General features: G+C 57.4%; 2 protein-coding genes across 2 annotated transcripts; one reads left to right on the forward strand and one right to left on the reverse strand.

Moving 5' to 3' along the window:
• Positions 1 to 49: 49 nt before the first annotated feature.
• On the forward strand, positions 50 to 5,455 carry NCLIV_063780 (conserved hypothetical protein; the record flags this gene model as incomplete). Its single annotated transcript, XM_003885929.1, has 3 exons — positions 50 to 65; positions 825 to 1,979; positions 2,577 to 5,455. 3 exons carry the CDS (start codon positions 50 to 52, stop codon positions 5,453 to 5,455), a joined length of 4,050 nt encoding a protein of 1,349 aa, XP_003885978.1.
• Positions 5,456 to 8,345: 2,890 nt separating this feature from the next.
• Positions 8,346 to 17,965, reverse strand: NCLIV_063790 (hypothetical protein; the record flags this gene model as incomplete). Its single annotated transcript, XM_003885930.1, has 5 exons — positions 8,346 to 8,393; positions 9,050 to 10,131; positions 10,498 to 11,452; positions 12,323 to 16,110; positions 17,956 to 17,965. 5 exons carry the CDS (start codon positions 17,963 to 17,965, stop codon positions 8,346 to 8,348), a joined length of 5,883 nt encoding a protein of 1,960 aa, XP_003885979.1.
• Between the last annotated feature and the right edge of the window lie 953 nt (positions 17,966 to 18,918).

The following is an 18,918-nucleotide window of genomic DNA, read 5'->3' on the forward strand; positions in this document are numbered from 1 at the left end:
TCTCCCTCGCTGCCTCACACAGCTTGCGGTGCTTTCCCTCTTTGTCTTGATGGGAGGAAAGGAGCGTAAGTCTTTTTTCGCCTTCACTTGAAGTCTCCTCTCGTTCGTTTCCCGTCTGCAGCACCGTAGAGGCACGTCGCGAGTTTGTCGCGTCCTCCTTCTTCTCTTTCGACGTTTTCCTTCCCTTGCTCTCTGGTGTATCCTCGTTCTAAAGACGATAGGAACGCGCGTCGCCTCGGCGACTTTCGCGATTCTCTCTGCAGTGCTTGTGCGTTCGGCTCAAGGATCGCTCTCACAGACTCGCAAATGACACTTCTGCGTCCCCGTGTTACCGATAGAAATACACATAAGAAAAGCGACGAGAGAAGACAGGGCCCGGGAACGGAAAGCAGACATACCCTCGCAGCAAAACAGAAAAGGAAAGAAGGAAACCGCGAGTGGTGTGTGGCGTCAAGTCCTTGTTTCCCGCTGCGCCGGTCTGGGCGTGTTTCACCGGAAGGTGAGAAGGTGGAACATCTAGCAGACACACCGAAGTCGGATGTTGGTCGCCCCTCCTCTCACGCGTAGACCCTGAAAAGTGGAGATCACGGGTTTCCGGTGAGTGAACCAAAAGTCGTCAACACTCGAAAGAAAGATGTCTACTGCCTCCGCGAGACAGTCGTCTGTCCTTTCGCCTCGTCTGGCTTTCCCTTGCTTTGTCTGCTCGCTTCTGCTCCATCTTCTGTTTCTCAGTTCCTCCTCTCTTCCGACTCACTCGTGGCCGAACCGTTCTTGGCCAGTCAGCTCGCCTGGTCTCAGCTGCCTCTCCTACCTTTCTTTCTCAGTCTTCTCCCCCGTGTTCGTTCTCGCTGCTTCCTTGCCGTCCGCCACGGCTCCGAAGCGCGAACTTCCGAAGTCTTCTTTCTCGCTTTCTCCCTCCCCTGCCTTCTCTTCTTTCTCTGCCTCCCCCTCTTCTCCCGCTTCTCCGTTCTCTGTTTCACCCTCTGGGGCGTCGTCGTCGACGGTGGCGAAGGGTCGGGTTGCTTACGAGGCTCTTCAGAGGGACGCAGAAGAAACTTTGGGCCAGAGCAAGAGCGGTGCGCTCAAGAGCTGCTGGGCTGCAGTGTTGAAGGAAATCAACCGCTTGCAAAGCCTGCCAAGCGAGCAGGCGTGCAGCAGCCTCGGAGAGGCTTCTCGCGAGTACATTGCGCTCCTGCGTGCGCGGTGTATATACACCCGAACCGGGCGCCCCTTTCCCACTGCAGAGAACGGCTGCTACCTACTTCCAGAAGACGTGCCTCAATCTTGGCTTGCGCTGCATCCAGAGGGAAAAAGTGAAAGCGGCGAAGAAGGCGAAGAAGAACAAAGAGATGAAACGAGAGGAATAACAACTGGAGAAAAAGAAGGGGCGAACAAAGAGGAAAACGAAGCGAAAGAAAGGAAAGACAGAATCGACTCTTCCTACACTTCGCGAGAGGAGAAAGCAGAAGGCGGCAGAGACGCTGGCAACGCAGAGAGAAAAAACAGAGGAAGAAAGGAAAGAAACGAAGCACTGGAGAATCCATGTGTGACCCTCGAGGCTTTCCTCTCTCTCCAAAGCTCTCCAGATATTGATATGGAGTTACACCGGAGCGATGGAGCAAAACCAGGGGAGCTTGCCGCTTCGGCCATTTTGCCGGTTTCTTTTTCCGACGATGCAGACACCGGAGGGGAAACGCTTTCTCCGCTTCTTCCCCCCGCCTCCTCTTTCTCATCGGCGACAAGGAGGGCCGAAACTGCCACCGAAGAAGTGACGCCTCCCCAGAACTACTCGCTGCCTCTGTATCGCGCTCTGGCGAGGCGTAGAGCCGGCGAGAGGGACACGCAACGCGACCTGATTTTCAGAAACTTGATGCATGCATGTGAACGCCTCAGACAAAGAATCGTCGATGGGTGCCAACATGCAAAATCCATGGAATTTGGAACCTTTGCCCTCGTTCGTGAACAAATCAACCACATCGGTGAGCGAGCACAGAGCGAGACAGCTACAAATAGGAAGAGCGAGTGATCGGAGTCTCCCCCTCGTTGACCTTACGTTTTTGAGCTCAGAGTACACTCGACTCTTCTTTAGTTTAACCGCTGCTGCCAAGGCGCTCAACGAGAGTCGTGCATACAAACACAGAGCCGCCCACACAAACTTCACCTGCACGTGCATAGAGATACAGAGAGGTACACATGGATGCAGATACAGATACGTACATATGCATGCACTCAGAGTATATAAATAAATATATATATATATATATATATATATAAAGAGAGAGACAGTGAGGTGGATAACCACATCCTGATGCAATCACACGGTCCCTCACACACAGCAAGTACACATATTTACGCAAGTGCATATGTATATATATATATATATGTGCATGAAGAGAATACGATATCTCTGCATGTCGTGATGTCGTGTGCGCTGTCTTTCGTACAGTAGCACATGTGTATGCGTCTTGGGGAGGCGCGGTTGGGATTCGGAGCGTCCCGGATACCGTCGAAGAGTCGCGGGATCCATTCACACATTTTGCGTGGTGTCTCTAGTGTTTTTTCTGCCCGATGTTTAGACAACATTTGCTTCTTCCTCCATAGCGCGGAGTGGCAGCGGCGCAGCGAGGCGACTGTCAATCGCTTGGCGCTTGCGTCTGGAGCCGTGGCTTCTCGTCTCCAGGCGCAGGCCCAGAACCTCGCAGAGATGCACGCGATTCAAAAGCAGCAGTTGGAGGGCGGCTGGCAGGTGACGCAGCTCTTGGCGAATCTCCACGAGGGCATGAAAGATGTCTTCGCGACGCTGCACCAGATCCGCAGTTTCCATCGCTACCTGGCTGAAGCAGTCGGCAGCGCCCAGACTTTCGCGTTCTACTTTTTCGCCCTACTGCTCGCCTGCTTCTTCACGGCGCATGCGCGAGTCCAGGCAGCCCGTCTCCCCCTCCTGCTCCTTCTCCTCGTCCTCGCCGGAGCCGAACTCGCGACCCGGAAGTGGGGCTCGCGTTTCCTCCTCGCTTTCTCAGACCTCCTCGGGAGACGCGGCTCTTTCGGTTCTGCTGGAGAGGAAAGCTCACGGAAGAACCCCCCCTTTCCCGACCTTTTGGGCGAAGCCTGGGAAGCTGCCATGGCTGATGTCGACACGGTTGCCTGCGGTCTCCGGTGTATGTACACCTCAGCTGCAGTGCTGGTGTGGCTGCACCGAGCGCTGATCCACAAGACCCCGGAGGAGCTGCTTCGGGAGGAGATGAAGAAACTGCAGAAAGAAATGCAAGACGTGCGTGAGGCGCTGTGTCAGAGGTCGATTGCAGCTGCCGCCGCGGCGGCAGAGATCGCCCGCGGGGACGCAAAAATGAGCCAGGAGGCTGGCTTCTGCGAGAAAAAAAAATTCCGGGTCTTTGTCCCGGGGCGTGGCACGGGGCTGTATGGACAGCGGGCGGTCGCCGCTTCCCCATCCATGCCACGGGAGCGCGTGGAATCGTTGTCGGCCGGGCAAGGTCAAGAACTGTCGGAGACGCAGACTCGGGGCGGCGAGGAGCCTCCTCCTGTCAGGGCTGTCACGTCACCCTGGGGACAAAGATGTCGCGACACCGGAGAAGAAAGAAAAGAAATCTGTAGACAAAGCGCAGGGAAGCAAGAAGCCGGAGTCGGCGCCGGGGTGACAAAACTCGAAAACGAAGTCGCAGAGCTTCGGGGTCGGCTTGCAAGACAGAACGCGGTGCATCGGCAGCTGATGGTCTTTTGCGAGGAGATGCTGGACAAGTTTCGACGCGGTGAACAAGCAACGGAGGCCGACCTCAACCAAGCAGCATCTCTCCAGATTCTCTGGAACCAGATGTGTGGTGTCGCGTCCCTCTCCGGAAGTCCCTCACACTATCCTTCGTGTCCTCTCTCTCATCCGGCCTTTGCCTCTCCGCTCTCGTCATCTCTGTGTGGCACGCCGTTTTTCACGCCGGCGCCTTCCCAGCTGTCCTCTGGTTTTTTCTCGCCTGCATCATCGCTCGGCCCGGAGGCTTCGCTAAGGTGTACGTACACTGGGGGCTTGCCAGGGGACAGCGGCAACGCGTGCGAGGAGACATCCGTTTCTTCTCGGGCGTGTTCCGGTCGACTCGGCCCTGTGTTGCGGAAGCTCACGGGGGAGGATCGCGCCTCTGTCTCCTCACACCTCGAAGGGACACCGCCAGGAGGCAGGCAGCAACCGAACGAGGAATGGAACGATGTCTCTAACCTCAGCTTCGTATCTACGGCATCTTCCTTTTTTCGCGCGGTTCCTGTCGGGAAACAAGGCAGAGAGACCCCGAGCGGCTCCACGGCCCGCGCCAACGCAACCGGCTCGCCACGTGAAGCCCACGGCGTCTTCGTCGCCTCCGGGACTCCGCAGAGACACCTCTCCGGCGCGGGGGGCGACATCTGCGCTGCGTTGTCTCTGGGGACTGTGGGGCGCGGAAGCAGACGCCTCGCGGGCACGGAGACGCACTCGTGGCTTGCCGCTGTCAGGCGACAGCTCGGCTGGGCGGCGCGAGGGCGAGCGTGCGGAGGCGTGACAAGGGATGCTGTGTCGCTCTCGCGGCGCTACGACCGAGACGAAGGAGAAGAGGCAGACCCGACGTACGTTCCTTCGTCGTCAGAAGATGACGAGCGGTGGGAGTCTGTAGCGTGCAGCGGGGCCGGACACTCGGAAAACCCCAAAGAGGATGACGCAGGAAGGGCTAAGCATCAACCCGCTCCGCAGCTGGTGGGAGGCGCTGGGGCGTGCAGGCAACGCTCAGGCGCTTTCGGGACTGTCTCTTCAGACGGACCAGGATGCGAGGAGGGTGCGGCCTCGCCGAAGGACGAACAAGACGCAGAGCGCAGCTCCAGAGATGAGAGGACGAAGCGGCTTTTAGGGTGCATGGCGCAAAGGCAAGGGGAAGCAAAAGGTGGAGACATCGCGAAGAACGAGAAAAGAGGCGACTTGCGTCGAAACCCTGTCCGGGGTGCGCGACCTCGCCGGTTCTTGGGCTGCGTGGAAACCGAAGCGCCTGGAGATTTTGCGGCGCCCTGGGTGGCGAGAGTCTCAGAGCCTGGGCAAGCCCGGGCGCGTGGTGCGGCGAGGGCCAGACACGGCCGCGAGGGGAGGCAGGGAAGCACCGATCGAGGCGAGAGAACGCCAGAACGAAACCGACAGAAGGCGAAAGAGGTGACGAGCGCGAACGCGCGAGAGGCGGAAAGGGATAGCGGGAAAGAAGCAGGGAAACCGAGCACAAGTGCTGGAGAGAAAGAAGCGCGAAACGAGGACCGAAGGAGGGAGACGGAAAGGAAGAGAGAGAGAGCGAGAGAAGGGAAAGGTGACAGAGAGGAGAGGAAGACTCCTCAGGGGAAAAAACGCGTGGCGAAGACAGAGAGAGGGGGTGACGAAGAAAAGCAGGAGCGACACAAGCGGGGAACAGCCGAGGGAAATGGCGCGCGAGAAAGCTGTTAGAAAGGAGAAGGGGAAGGAGAGCACAGAAAGCGAGAAAGATCTGCGGAGAGACACGGGAACCCCAACCGCGAACAGCGAGAGCGACGCGGAAGGAATAGACAAGATTTAGCGAACCACCTCTGCATTCCAAACATGCTCGCAGAGGTGCACCATCTGAGCGAAAAAGAAGAAAGGTGAAGAGTGATCGGGCGAGAGGCGGAACCCCACAGCGCGTGAGGCCCCCCCGTGAAGAGGCACTGTCTGCGGTGTGTGCGGAGATGGCTCCGACTGCGCTCTTCTTGCACCGTCTCGAAGAAAGGGAAACGCTCCCGACAACGCGCTGATCGTTTCCAATGTACCCCATATGCCTCCTCTGAAGCTCCTCTCGAGGCGTCTCCACGTGAGGGAACTGCTATCTCGCTTGACAGTGATCTTCCTCGGCTGAATCACAAATGCGACTACCCCTAATCCCACTCCCCATATGCCAACCTACAGATACATATATATGTATATATATATATATATATATATATATATGCATGTGCCCGAGAGTATGTAAAGATCCATATACGCATATAGATAGGCAAATAGTGCCACGTGCCTGTGTACACACCACCTACATGAGATACACCTAACGAGAAGACCGACAGTTTGTCTTGTGCATTTTCATCTTTTGCGTTCGTTCGGATCGATTTCCTGTGCTCAGCTATGGCACACCCTTTCTGTTTTTCCTTTCATCGTCTGCTGTTCCTTTCGTTCTTTTTTCTGCAGGACGCAGCATGCAGCGTCTCCTCTTCTTCCCAAACACACAGAGGCCCTAGAGCGGGCGAAGGCGCAGAGAGAATTGTGGTAGAGACAGGGACGTCGAGAAGGAAGGGAAACGAAAGTGAGAGTTGACGAAGCGGTGAACCTCAAGAGGAAAGAGAATGTGCAAGTTCTTTCCGTGCAAACGTACCCATTTTCATGGAGTCTGTTTCTTGATAACGAGTGTTGCTCCGACGAACGAAACGGTCTCCACCCTCTTCAGGGGAGCGAAAAGAGTTTTCTCTGGAGGAAACGCCTCATTCTGGGCGTCGGCTGTTTTCCGTGCAACGGCCTTCTGGCTATCCTCTGACAGGTTCGGGTGTCTAGGCAGCTTGACCACGCGGTCGCAGAAGTTCAGTGTGTTTGTGGAGCCGCGATTTCACCTCGCAGAGAAGCGCGAGCTTTGCCGTCTGTTTCGCAGGCTCCTCAACGCGTGGAACCGAGATCAGCGGTTCTCCGGTTCCTCTGCGAAACCGCCCACTCTTCGCCACAAACAGGATACACACACATCGCTCCCGCTGTCCTTTTCTACTTCAGTTTGTGACCAGTGCAAGATCCGTCGTGACTTTCGCTCCACCGCCGAGACCGGGAGCTGCTCGTGCTCTACCCAGCCCCCGCAAATTTCTTCTTCATGCTTCTCTGAATCTTGCATAAGCAGGGTTGTCTCCCTGTGCTGGTCTACTTTCTTTTTGCGGCTCCTCCGTTCCCGTCCGCTCCCCGCGTCCCCGAGAACGTGCCGAGAGCGGGCGGTGCGAAACAGGGCAACCGAAAGTCAGCATTCCAAGCCGGCCGCCCCCGACCGGTACGGCCTTCGTTTTTTCTGTTCGTAACGTAAAAGCTGGCTTCTCAGCGCATGCAGTGGCAACACCACACTCCTCGCACAGACCCGCTCCTCAGGCGAGGGCGTCGTGCCTAACGCCTCTCACAATCGCCACGCTCCTTGAGACTTTTCAACTCGGTGTCGAGGACCCGGACAAGGATGCAAAGGTTCCGCGGCCGCCAAAGTTTGCAGACGCAAAGCGGTACCCACCAGAGGGGAAACGAGGCACGTGTCCGGAAAAAAAAAGACCAGCGAGGAGCGGCGGCGTCTGAGGAGCAAGGGAAGGATGTTAGATTGGAACGCGTGCTGGGGTTCACGATCGAGGTGTACAGACACCTCAACACGTATAGAACCGTTGTGTGATCCTTATGCTTTGTATCTTTTGATCGACACCCAAAGGGGGTGAACCGCAGACGTCATCCCTTCGTTGGATGGACGCCACGGAGACGACGTCTGGGGGAGACACGCGAGAGCTCGAGAGAAAGAATCGGCAAGGAAACAGAGCGAAAATCCTTCGCCGCACGCGGTTTGCGCAACTTTAGCCGTCAAAGCTCAGAACGAGGCGCTGAGATGGCAGCAGATCCGGCGCCAGGCGGGCGAAGAAAAGGCCACCAAGGGCGTCGTCACCGTTTCGGCAGCCACGAGGGAAATTGCTGTGTCGCCGTCGCAGGCTCCCTAAACGCACCAGCTTTGGCAAATAAACGCCGGAGTTCTACCCAAACAGCGTTGAGGCGCAGCGACGCAATCCGCAACAGCGAAAGACAACCGACAAACGGCGAAAGAGAGACCTCGAGCCGTCGACAGAGCAGACAGGCGAGAGACAGAAAGAGACGCAGAGATCGAGACGGATGAGAGGTAGAGACGCGAGATACAGACAGACACATGAAAGGTAGAGAGAGATAGATGCAGCCAGGATGATAGATGGAGAGCGAGGAAAAGCGTCAAGGCTGAGAAGAGCTAGGCAGCTCGAGATACAAAGCGAGAGGCGAAACCATATCACATACAGACAGATAGACCCACACAGGCGCGAGAGGCCAACACAAGTGGCGCTTATATTCAGCGGCACAGGAGGATAACGAAGCTGAAAGGAGCCGACCCACACCGGCATTCGTTTCTTGTCGAGCGGCAAAGATCGCAACGCGTCTGAACTCCAGCTCTGTGGCCACGCTTCACCTCGGCTGTGACCACCCAGGATCGTCACATCCAGCGCTCTTGGCTGTCTTCGGTAGTTCAGGGGGGTGATGATTTGCCGCTGCCACAAAGATCTTGGTTTTCCGGCAGCTTCGCTCATCGCCAAGAAACCAATGAGAGGCCGTCGCGGATGGGGAGGACCAACTGAGGAAGGACAGAGAAGGAAGCAGCAGAGACAGGAAGGTCGACGCAGGATGGAGGGGAGAGACCAGCCTCAGAGAGTCGCAGAGCAACGGCACGCCGAACCCTGAGAGCCGAAACAATGATCCTGGCGGCGGAGCGCGCCACATCCGCTGACGATACTCCGGACACAAAGTAAGCACCGTGCTACGAAGAAAGCGGCGGGAGTTGCGAAGAGACGAGTTTCTTTCCTGCGCGAACTGAAGCCGCCTTCGGCGTGGGAAACGCAGCTGCGGCGAGAGGGAGCTTGAGAGATTGACACGGCTTCACATGCCAGAGAGACGAAGAGAAACGCAGATACAGACAAAATATGCAGGGGAAGGGACAAAAAAACAGAAAGGGTTGAGAGACGCGTGACACGCCCGAACGATCAGCAAGTGCGGGTAGCAGAGGGAACAGGAGTGGAAGAGTCTGGTGCAGCTGCGACACCGCGAAAAGGTGGGGAAATTGGGAGTAAAATCCATGCGAGTAATACAGCCGCACTCGGTACGTGCTTCAGGAATGCGTCCAGCGCAGCGCGCCTTCTAACCGCTGTTTCAAGAAGGCTCATAACGAAGGCAAAACCACTGTCTCTCAACATGCGGAGTCTCGCGAGCTCTGCTTGTCGTCTCCTGACTTACCTGCATAACGCGGTCGTTATTCCTCAGCATCTCCCTCACGTTCGTCATCTCGTTCTCAATCTCCTCAAGTCGTTTCTCTCTCCGTCCTTTCTTTCTTTCTTTCTCTCTTCTCTTCTCGTTCTCCTCGTTCTCCGCTTTGTGCTCCGTCCCCGGCGCTTCTTCTCTGATCAGCACCGACTCTTCGCGTCCTTGTTTCCGTTCCTTCTTCCCTTCTCGCTTCGAGTCGCCCTCCACTCCGCATTTGTCTCCGCCTTTTCCCGTTTTTGGTGCAGCACGGACCTCTCTCTCCACCGTCGGGTCCTCCCCAGGGACGACAGGCGCCTTTCGCGTCGCTTTGAAGAGTGTGTTGTCGACGAGGAGGAGCCCGGTCGGCGCGAGCAGCGGCTGCACGGGGTGGAGAATGAAGTTGAAAAGGAAGTCCGCGTATTGCCGCTTGCTTGCGTCGAGAAAAATGAGGTCAAAACCGTCGGGAGGAATAGCCAGACTGTGGAGCTCTTTGTCAACGAAAAACATGCCGGCCTTGTCTCTGTCAGCCTTGCCAGTGTCGACTTTCCGTCTTCCCGTGTCTCGCCTCTCGTTCGACGCCGGCATAAAACGCGTGTCCATCTCCTGTCTCTCTTCTGCCTTGCTCAGCCTCGTGTTTCCGTCTTGCTTCGCGTCTTTTTCTTTCGCCACCGCCTCGGGTTTTGCGGCCTCCGCCGCCGGGGTGTCTTCGCTGCAGCGCCGCTCTTCTGCCGCGGTGTGCTTCGCTTTCATTTTCCTCTGAAGCCGAGCGAGAGCCTCTCCGGCCTCGCCCTCGATCACCCGAATATACGGCGAATACGGAGACAAAGCGAAATGGGGAAGCGCCACGTCCAGCGCTCGCCGATCTCTCTCGATTGTGACGAGGACAGGCGTCGAGCCGCATTTGTCTCGTTCGTTTCCCTCCTCTTGCGCTTTCCTCGGTCCTTCTCTCTCTTTTTCCTTCTCGTCTCCTCTTTGTTCTTCCTTTCGTTCTCGAGAAGACCTGTGAGTTTCCGCGAGTCTGTTTGGAGACGGGTGTGCAAGTGGAGGAGACGGCAGGCCTTCGGCGAGGCTCAGAGCTGCACGGGAAAAGGCAAAAGAAAGAGGCGAAAGTCCAGGTCTGCACAGAAACCAGAAAGACGCAGAGGCACACCCACTTCCCCACGAAGGGATACGCCTCACGACGCACAAAACGGGCGACGCGAACAGAGGCAGAGAAGAAGCAGCAGCGAGTAAGAGAGAAAGAGACAGACAGGGACAGACAGTGAAGAGAGAGAGATAACGAGAGAGAGGCAGCAATAGAGAGAGAAAACAAAGGGAGAGATGAGAGAGAAGGGAGAGAGATGAGAGAGAGAGCAGGACAGATAGACGCTGAGAGAGAGAGGCGGGCGTGGATCTGAAATGGGACAAACTCGAGGGAAAAGTCTTTCCATCTAACGACTGACTGGAAAGTCCAGTGAATGTGCCGATTTCGAGAATAGCGCGAGGTTTCTGAAGACGCGACAGAGTCGCCAGCAGCCGCTGTTGAAGTCGATCGCTCCACCACGGTCCGGAGGTCTTTTGCCCGACCGCTGTCGTGCTCGCCGCCCGCTCAAGGCCTCGCCATTTCCCCTCGCAAGAATCCACTTGTTTTCCCCACAGCTCCTGTCTCTCTTGACTTTCACTTTCCGCGTCCCTGATGTCGGGTGTCCTTCCTCTCGGTTCATCGCGGTGCCTGTCCATGGCTCCCCTTTTTCGTCCGCTCGTCCCTGAGCGCCCTGCCTCGGCTTCGTCTTCTCTCCTTGCTTCCCACGCGTTCCTCTCGCCACCTTCCGTCTCGACTGCCGCGCCGTAAGCGTCTCTTTCGCCGTTTGCTTCGTTTGGGCCTTTCTTGCAGCCCCACACGAAGTTCTCCGTCGCGCACCGGAGCCGGTCCAGGAGCGCCTCGTGCACGACGGACGCGTCGCTGGCTGCAGAGGCCTCGGCGTGGAGCTCGCCGAGAATGTCGAGAGTTCGCGCTTCGACACTTTCCTCTTCTTTCGCCCGCGCTTTACGTTGGTTTTGGTCGGCGCTTTCTTCTCCGTTCTTTTCTCGCCTCGAACACGAGGCCCTCGGAGATGGCGAAGGAACCGGAGACACAGAGGAGAACGCGGCCCAGAGGGAAGAAGAACGAGAAGAAGAAAGAGAAGAACGAAGGTAAGAAGAAAGAGAATGAGAAACCGAAGAAGAGCGAAGAGAGGAAGAAAGCAAAGGAGAAGAGAACGTGCGCGGTCGTCGCGGGCCGCCAGAGCGAGGTGCACGCGTCAGCGGCGAGCGAGACGAGGTCGCAGAACGCGCGTCCATGGTTTCTTTCTCGTTCTCGGTTTCTCTCGCATTCCAGTGAGCCCAGAAGGGAGCAAAAGAAGCAGAGGAAAACGCGCCCTGGGGCAGACACAGACACATAAACAGGAGGGCGAAAACCTGGATTGCCTGCGCGCCCGACAGACTGTCTACCCACAAAGGGCGAGAGTCTCCACGAAGACACAGAGACCGTTTTGCCCTGGCCCCGACAGCTCAACATACGCTGGAAGGCGTCGAAGCAGAGAAGGGACAGACCTGAAACACGAAGCAGACAAAACGGATCCCCAATGTGATCCGTTCTCCAACTGCATCCAAGAGAAACTAATGCACGCACGCCAATATATATATATATATATATATATATGCATATAAAGGGCGATCTTATTTCTGAATTGAGGCCAGGTATGTCCAAAGATACATATATAGATAAATAGATAGATAGATTTAGATATGTATAGCTAGATATAGATAACGATATACAGATCGATGCATAGAGATAGGTACAGGCAGATACCAGATGGATAGATATAGATCGACAGATATAGACAGACACGTACAGATCGATATATGTATATATATATATATACAGATAGATGTATACGTTGCCAGAAACCCCTAGGGAGAGTAGGAAGAGAGATCAGGAGCGCAACTCGTGAACCCGTTCTGTTTCCTAAACCAAGCGTCGGGAAGCGAGTCTCTCTTCTCGCGTTTACTTATTGATTGCGAAACAGGGGCTGGGAAGCCAGCAGTTGTCGCCGCTGCGCGGAAGCCAAAGCCCAACGACGGTCCAAGCAAGGCCGGGAGGCCGTGAGCGACGAGGCCTATAACGGGGGTTTCGGGCCCGCAGCTGTGCACGCACATGCTCGCCTAGGTCGAACCGCGCCTCGAGGCCGATCGTCAGCTCTGCGACGGCGGCGCATGCGGTTTCGCATCAACTGGCCAGCGCCTCACCGTCGCCTCATTCGTTTCTGGACCGCCGCCGGCTGCCGCTGTGTCGTGTTGTCGCGTTCCTTCGCTCGCGCTTTCAGCTCCTCTTTCGCGTTCAGTCGCATGTTGGCGGCGCCTCTCCACTGCTTCTGCGCATCGATCTCTGTCTGCCGCGTGGGCGTGTGGCGCGTCTGTCCCGCTCGGGCCTCCGGGTTCTCCCTGTTGTGCCGCGCTTCCCGCCGTTTGTCCCTCGTCGCGTGCGTCCCGTCCGCTCTCCCTTCTTGCCGTCTCCGCGTCTCGCAGGAGCACAGCCAGTCTGAGCTGTGTGGGGAGGAATCTCTCTCTCGCGCGCTGCTGCTTCGCGTCAACCCGTCGCCTCCTCTCCCTCGCCTTTGCCGTTCTTTCTCGAGCCACCAGCAGAAACGCCTCGTCTTCCCGATCAGCGTCTCTCTCGACGTCGTCCAGACGCATCTCAGAATCGCACGCCCTCTCCTTCCAGCTGCCGTTCTCCGCTCCCTCTGCCGCACTTCTCTGTTCTCGGTTTCCTCCCGCTTCCCTCTCCTCCCTGTCCTGTCCGCCCTCCCTCTCTGGGCATTCCGCTCTTTCCTCACCGCCGTCCCCCTCTCCAGCCTCCCTCGCCTCTCCCGCCTCGCTTCTTGTGCGCTTCGCCACGCGTGTTTTCTCTTCCCTGCGCAGAACGACTTGCTTTTTGCATGCATCGCTGCAACAGCCGTGGAGCTTGTCGGAGCAGCGGGCGCACAGGACGATGCGGGTATGGCACGCCGCGTTTGCGCAGTTCGTGCAGAAGGCAGATTTCTCCTTTCTGCATGCAGAGCAGGGCGCGAACACATGCGAAGTCACTCGCCGAGTCATCCGACTGTCGAAGACGTACAGGCTGCCCTGAAACAAACTTCGGCGATCCAGGAAAGACGGCGCGGCCTCTGCAGAGGACGCCCCAAACCCCGCGTCACGAGACACACTGGCGCGTCGAGGCAGGTCGTTTTCTGCCCGCCCTTCCGCCGTTAAACATGCGTCGCTTCCTCCCGCCGAAACGTCCTCGCCAGGCCTGGCCCCACGTTCCACTGACGCCTCCGGCCTCACGATTCCTCTTGGCGCCTTGCTTGGGTTCTGACTGCCTCGCTCCTTCTCTCGCGCCCCGCCGCTCGCCTCGCCGCTCGCCTCGCCGCTCGCCTCGCCGCTCGGCTCCCCATTGTCGAGACTTGGGCAGTTTTCGTGTCTCGGTAGATTCTTGAGATACTCGACATAACGAAGAACACCGCCCTTGAGGCGAAACACGTTCGGGAACCCGAGTCGCTGCTTCACATACGCGCCAGCCTTTACACACCGGATCCCCCCTGTACAGTACATCATCACTTCCAGCTCTTCTCGTTCGTTTTCTCGTTCGTTTCCTTCTCGTTCGTTTCCTTCTCGTTCGGTTTGTCGCGCCCGCTCCCCTTTATGTGGGAGCGGCGAATGCGAAGAAGAAGACGAAGACGACGAAGACGACGGAGACGACGGGCACGGAGAACGAGGAGACGAGCCAGAAGAGGCAGGCGAGCTTTGTGTGCCGGATTTCTCACCGGCCTGCCAGGCACCTGACGCAGCTGTGTGTTGGTCCAGAACTGCACTGAGCGCGCCGGCGGGTCCGAAGCTCTCGGAGAACAGGTTGGTGTTGAGGGGAATGGATCCTTTGAAGAAGCCGATATCTGACTCGTATTTATTGCGACAGTCCAAAAGAACGATTTTCTTCCGACTCGCCCGCGTCCGCGGCTCAGCCGCCGTCCCTGCCTCCTGGTGCTCCGCCTTTTCTCGCTGCCAGGCAAGCATCTGACGCAGCTTCGCTTCCCACTCCCCAGGCTCGAGTTCGACGCCACAGTCGTCCCAATCGAGATCTTTCAGTCCTTCGGCGCTCTCGTTCTCTGCCTCTTCCAACGGAGACTCTCGCGGCGACGGCGCAGTGGTAGAGGCGGCACTCGCCCAGGCGGGGTCTCCACATCGCCTGTCGGAAGACCGCGGAACCGCCAAGGCACCGTCGGCGAGCACTTGACGCCGAACGCGAATGAAAAGGCCCTGAAACGGCGGCGCCGCATGCAGAGTTCTCTGCGAGGCGTCCGAGAGGGAATCGCGCGCACGGCCCGCGGCTTCGCGTTCGACATCCCACGGCTCCGGTTTTTCTTCGGAAGGCTGGCGTCGCCTGGGCCGTCTTCGTGCGACGTGCGGCGCGTCCGGCGCGCTCGCGGCTCCAAAGAACTCGTCGGCCGTCATTTCCCAGGGATCGAGATTGATGGCGACCTCCGTCCGAAGCTCGGGAAGCAGCTGCAGAGACGCATAAAAGTGCACGAGCTTCTCCGCTGGAACCGCCAACTGGCCGTTGATCCCTTCCGCGGCGACGTAGGTACGCCCGAGAATCCCCAGCGGAGTCCAGAGGAGCCGCAAAATCTGCGCGACGCGCTCCGGGGACGGAAACGAAACGAACTTGTAAAACGAGAGCAAGCGGAAGCGCGAGGGTGCATGCTCAACAGGCGCAGACGGACGACCAGAGAAAGCCGAAGACAAGGAGGAAGGAGACGAAAAAGCGGAAGAAGAATGAGACGAAGACGAGGAGTCAAACGAAGCAGACGACGGAGAAGACGGCGACAAAGACGAAGACGACGACGAGGAAGACGAAGAAGGAGAAGCAGAAGAAGACGCAGAAGAAGACGGAGAAGAGGAAGAACAAAAGGTGTCAGCATGAGGGAGGAGGAAAGGGGCAACAGGGGGGGGAGGCCAATGAGGCGAAGGCGGCGGCAGAAGAAAAAAGGTGAGAACTTTATCGTGGGACAAGGATGGAGACGTGGTCGGGGGAGAAGGTTTTACTCTCAACAAGCGCACAAGGGTCGGCTTTTCCCCTCGTCCGTCTCCCTCCTTCGCGTGGTCTTCTCGTCCGTCGCATTCTTGTTCGAGGCTTCCCGCCTTGCCTGCTTCCTCGCCTTCTCGAACCCCCCCGGCCTCCGTCTTCCTTTCTTTTCGCGGAGACTCCTGGCGCGTGGGGCTACCGGGTTTCAGTCGGTCCGTGGCGTCGCTAGGTCCGTGGTCACAGAGAGGCGCCTGCAGATACTGCCGCAAGGGTTCGCCGTAAGCCTTCGCGAGCAAGGCGCGAAACGCTTCATCCGTTTCAATCAGAACCGCATCTCCCCTCTCTCGGCCTCCGTCACTGTCGTCGATTCCTCGCTTTCCGACGTCTCTTTCCTCGGCGTCTTCTCCCGTTCTGTCCTCTTCTTCCCCCTGGCTCTTTGCGGTTCCATAATCCTCTGCTCGTTCTCTGTCTCCCTTTTCGTGCGTGCCCCGGCTTTCCTCTTCCCGCTCTTTCGCGTCTGCATCTCTGCGAGACGATGGCTTCGCTATCCAGCGATAGGCGAGACGCACGGGAATCCCGTAGTAGCCCGCCCACGCATGGACACTTTGAGCTGCGTCCAGCATGTCGCTGAGGCCGAGCGGCGCCGCGTTCGTCGATTGCGAGTCTGCCTGCGACGCACCGCGTTCGTTCTTCGCGGCCTTGTCGGTCTTGTCCACTTGTGCCGCTTCGTGTCTTACCGTCGCCACGAGCCGGTCCAGCGGCAGGAACACCCGCCGACGAGTAGCGCTACCTGGCAGGTGGAGGCAGCTCGCCAGCTGGGGATCTACGTGGACGCGGACCGGAATCAGAGCGCGCAAAGACCAGCAAGACTCGTCGCGCGGTGCGTGTGGTGCGTGCGGTTCGCGCTGCTCCGGTGTCTTCTCTCCCTCCGGGTACCGCGAAAATGAAGACGAGAGCGACGCAGCGGGCGCAGAACCTGAGGGAGAACAGGAAGGGGAAGAAGGGGAACGAGAGGGAGGAGAGCCTCTCGAAGAGACCGACGAGGAAGCGGGAGGCAGACAAGACAACGCGTCGGAAGAGGGGTCGCCGACTACCGTGGGCGGTCGTGAATGTCGGACGACGTTGCACCGAAGACAGCCGAGAGGAGCGCCGAGTTCCACAGAAGCTTCATCCTCAGCAGTCGGCGCAAACCAGACAGCCAGTCGCCGCAGAAGAGACGAAAACGAAAAACATGACGCAGAAGGCGAGGCAGATGGCGAGGCAGATGGCGAGGCAGATGGCGAGGCAGATGGCGAGGCAGATGGCGAGGCCCAGACGCAAGAAGAGGGACACGACAGAGGAGATGCCGGCGGCGACAACCAAGAAGTGGAAGGTTCTAAAGAAGACGAACGCAGTGCAGACAGTGAAGAATGTGGCGGTGACGGAGGAGAGGAAGCGAAAGCTGAGGCCGAAAAGGACAGCTGCAGGGGCTGGCGTTTTTCAGCGAGAGAGGCCGGACCACCGAGGGAGAAGGACGAAGACGGAGATGACGGAGACGGAAGGCTCGGCAACGCGCGCTGCAGGGTTGCAGTGGTCGCCAGCCTTCTCAGCGGAGTGCTAAGGAACGAGGGCGGGAGAGGCGAGCGACGGAAAACACTGCGGCGGCAGTCTGTACACGCGCAGAGACTCGAGAAGAGACGCGGGCGACTCGGCCGCACAGGCATAGCCGCGCAAAGCGGAGGACGAGGGAGGACCGAAGAGGCCGGAGAAAGGAAATTCGAAGCAGAAGAGAAACCAAAAGAGGAAGAGACACCCAAAGAGGAATAAGCGTAACCCGAAGGGGAAGAGGACGCATGCGGGGCGGGAGGCGCAGAAGGTACAAAGAGAAGGAAAGCGAGCGACCAGGCCACGAAAAGAGACAGAACGACGTGTGTCGGTCGTCTCTGTTTGACGAGCGCGCGCGGCGCAGGAACGACAGAGCAACGAATGCTGGTAGATGCACACCAGGAGCGTGCAAACGAACAAGAAGAGGGTGAAGAAGGAAACGTAGAGAGGCGATAGGAGACGCGAGAAGAGACGCGCGATGACAGAGACGCCGGGCGAACGGAAGTGGAAGAAGTGCCGATGCGCCGCGAGGAGAGCGAAGCCAAAGAAGGAGAGACAGAAGACGAGGAAGAAGACGGAGACAAGAACGGTGGCAAGGAAGAATAGCAAGAGGACAAACGAGAGAAAGGAGATCCAGAAGAAGCCGAGCAAGAGGCAGACACAGATCTACTCGACCGAGAAGGACTTGCCGGCAGCTCCAGCGCTCTTGGAATTGGAGGGGACAGAGAAGGCAGCGAGACCTGCCGCATGCGGTTTCTCCGCATCTCCATTGTCCAGTGCGGAAGCGAGGGAAAGTTTCTGCGAGACGCTCCTCTGGGAGAGTGGACCTTCAGATGGTTCAGCAGCGGTTGGTCTTTCCGGGGCTCTCATTTTTTGGAGCGAACATCTTTCAAAATCTCACAGTCCCAGGGACTCTGGACAGGCTGTTTCTCTCATATAGAGAACTTTTGCAACCGATGCTCGACATCGTTCTAACCTCCACAAAGATTCTTTTTCTCCACTGTGAGCAGACATATTGGTGCATATGCAAATATAAACAGAGAGGCACAAACATACATGTACAACTGCACATGCAAATATACATCTATATATAGGCATAGAGGTACATGTGTGTAGAAGTGTCGGTAGATATATAGCAGATGCATACACACAGAGCTCGAAATTAGAGGTACATACCACAACGATGGATATATACATATAACGGCTAAATGATGCGCATGCATCGATGGAAGCATACCTGTAAACATCGGTAAATGCGTTCACATGAGGATGTGCAGACGATTGATACACGGTGTGCCGATCTCACAAGACAAGAGCGGGCCTGCATGCGTCGGAAAATCTCCCTCAAAAGACGCGGGGGCGGGGGGAGGGAAAGAAAGTGTGTGGACTGCTACACGAAGTTTGTCTCTGTCTCACGGACTGTCTCCGTGCGTCTCTCCGACTGTCCCCGTTTCTCTCTCATGGAAGCGAGGAAACGCCGGTTTCGGGGAAAAGCGGCGTGCCTGTGGAGAACGCGAGCGGCCGCGTGTGCGCACACCGGGCGACGGGTAGGAGCGAGAGGGGAGGTGAGAAAGAGACAGAGACGGACCGCGGAGAGAAGAATTGGAGGAGACACCTGGTGGCTCAAGTCTCGTTTCCTGACGCGGAGGGAAAGAGGGTCAGAAGAGTCAAATTGCGCTCAAAACACGCGAACGCATGCACGCACTGCGAGTCGAAGCAGCCAGTGCAGAGACACAGACGGGCGCGAAAGGTCGTGCCGTTTCGCGCAAGAAACGTCTTCTGCGTGACTCTCAGTTTCCTCAAGGAAGAGCCGCACGCAGACAGAGGAAGGATTTACGCGACGAAACGAGCTCGCTGGGAATTTTTGTTTTCTTCTCTTCAAAGGGAGACTGTCGGACTGTGTATGTGTGAATTCGTCCACTCGCGTTTCCGCGGCTGTCTGACGAGGCGCAGTCCGGCTGAGAGGTTTGGAGGGAAGGAAGAAACTACAGGTAACACCCAGCTTACGGAAAAGAACGCCGCTTCCTTTAGTCGCAATAGACGGACGCGTTGTGTGCATTCGTTTGCATGCAGCTTCTTTCTGATGTCTTCGTCCTTTCGTCGCTCTTCCCTGCACAGAGGATGGCCGCTCCTGAGGACTGGAAGTGCCGAAAATCGAGCTAGGCGCGAGTGTGTGTGTTTCCCTCTGTCTTCTGAACTC

Source organism: Neospora caninum, chromosome XII (assembly GCF_000208865.1).
Source record: "Neospora caninum Liverpool complete genome, chromosome XII".
In the NCBI taxonomy this organism is placed as follows: domain Eukaryota; phylum Apicomplexa; class Conoidasida; order Eucoccidiorida; family Sarcocystidae; genus Neospora; species Neospora caninum.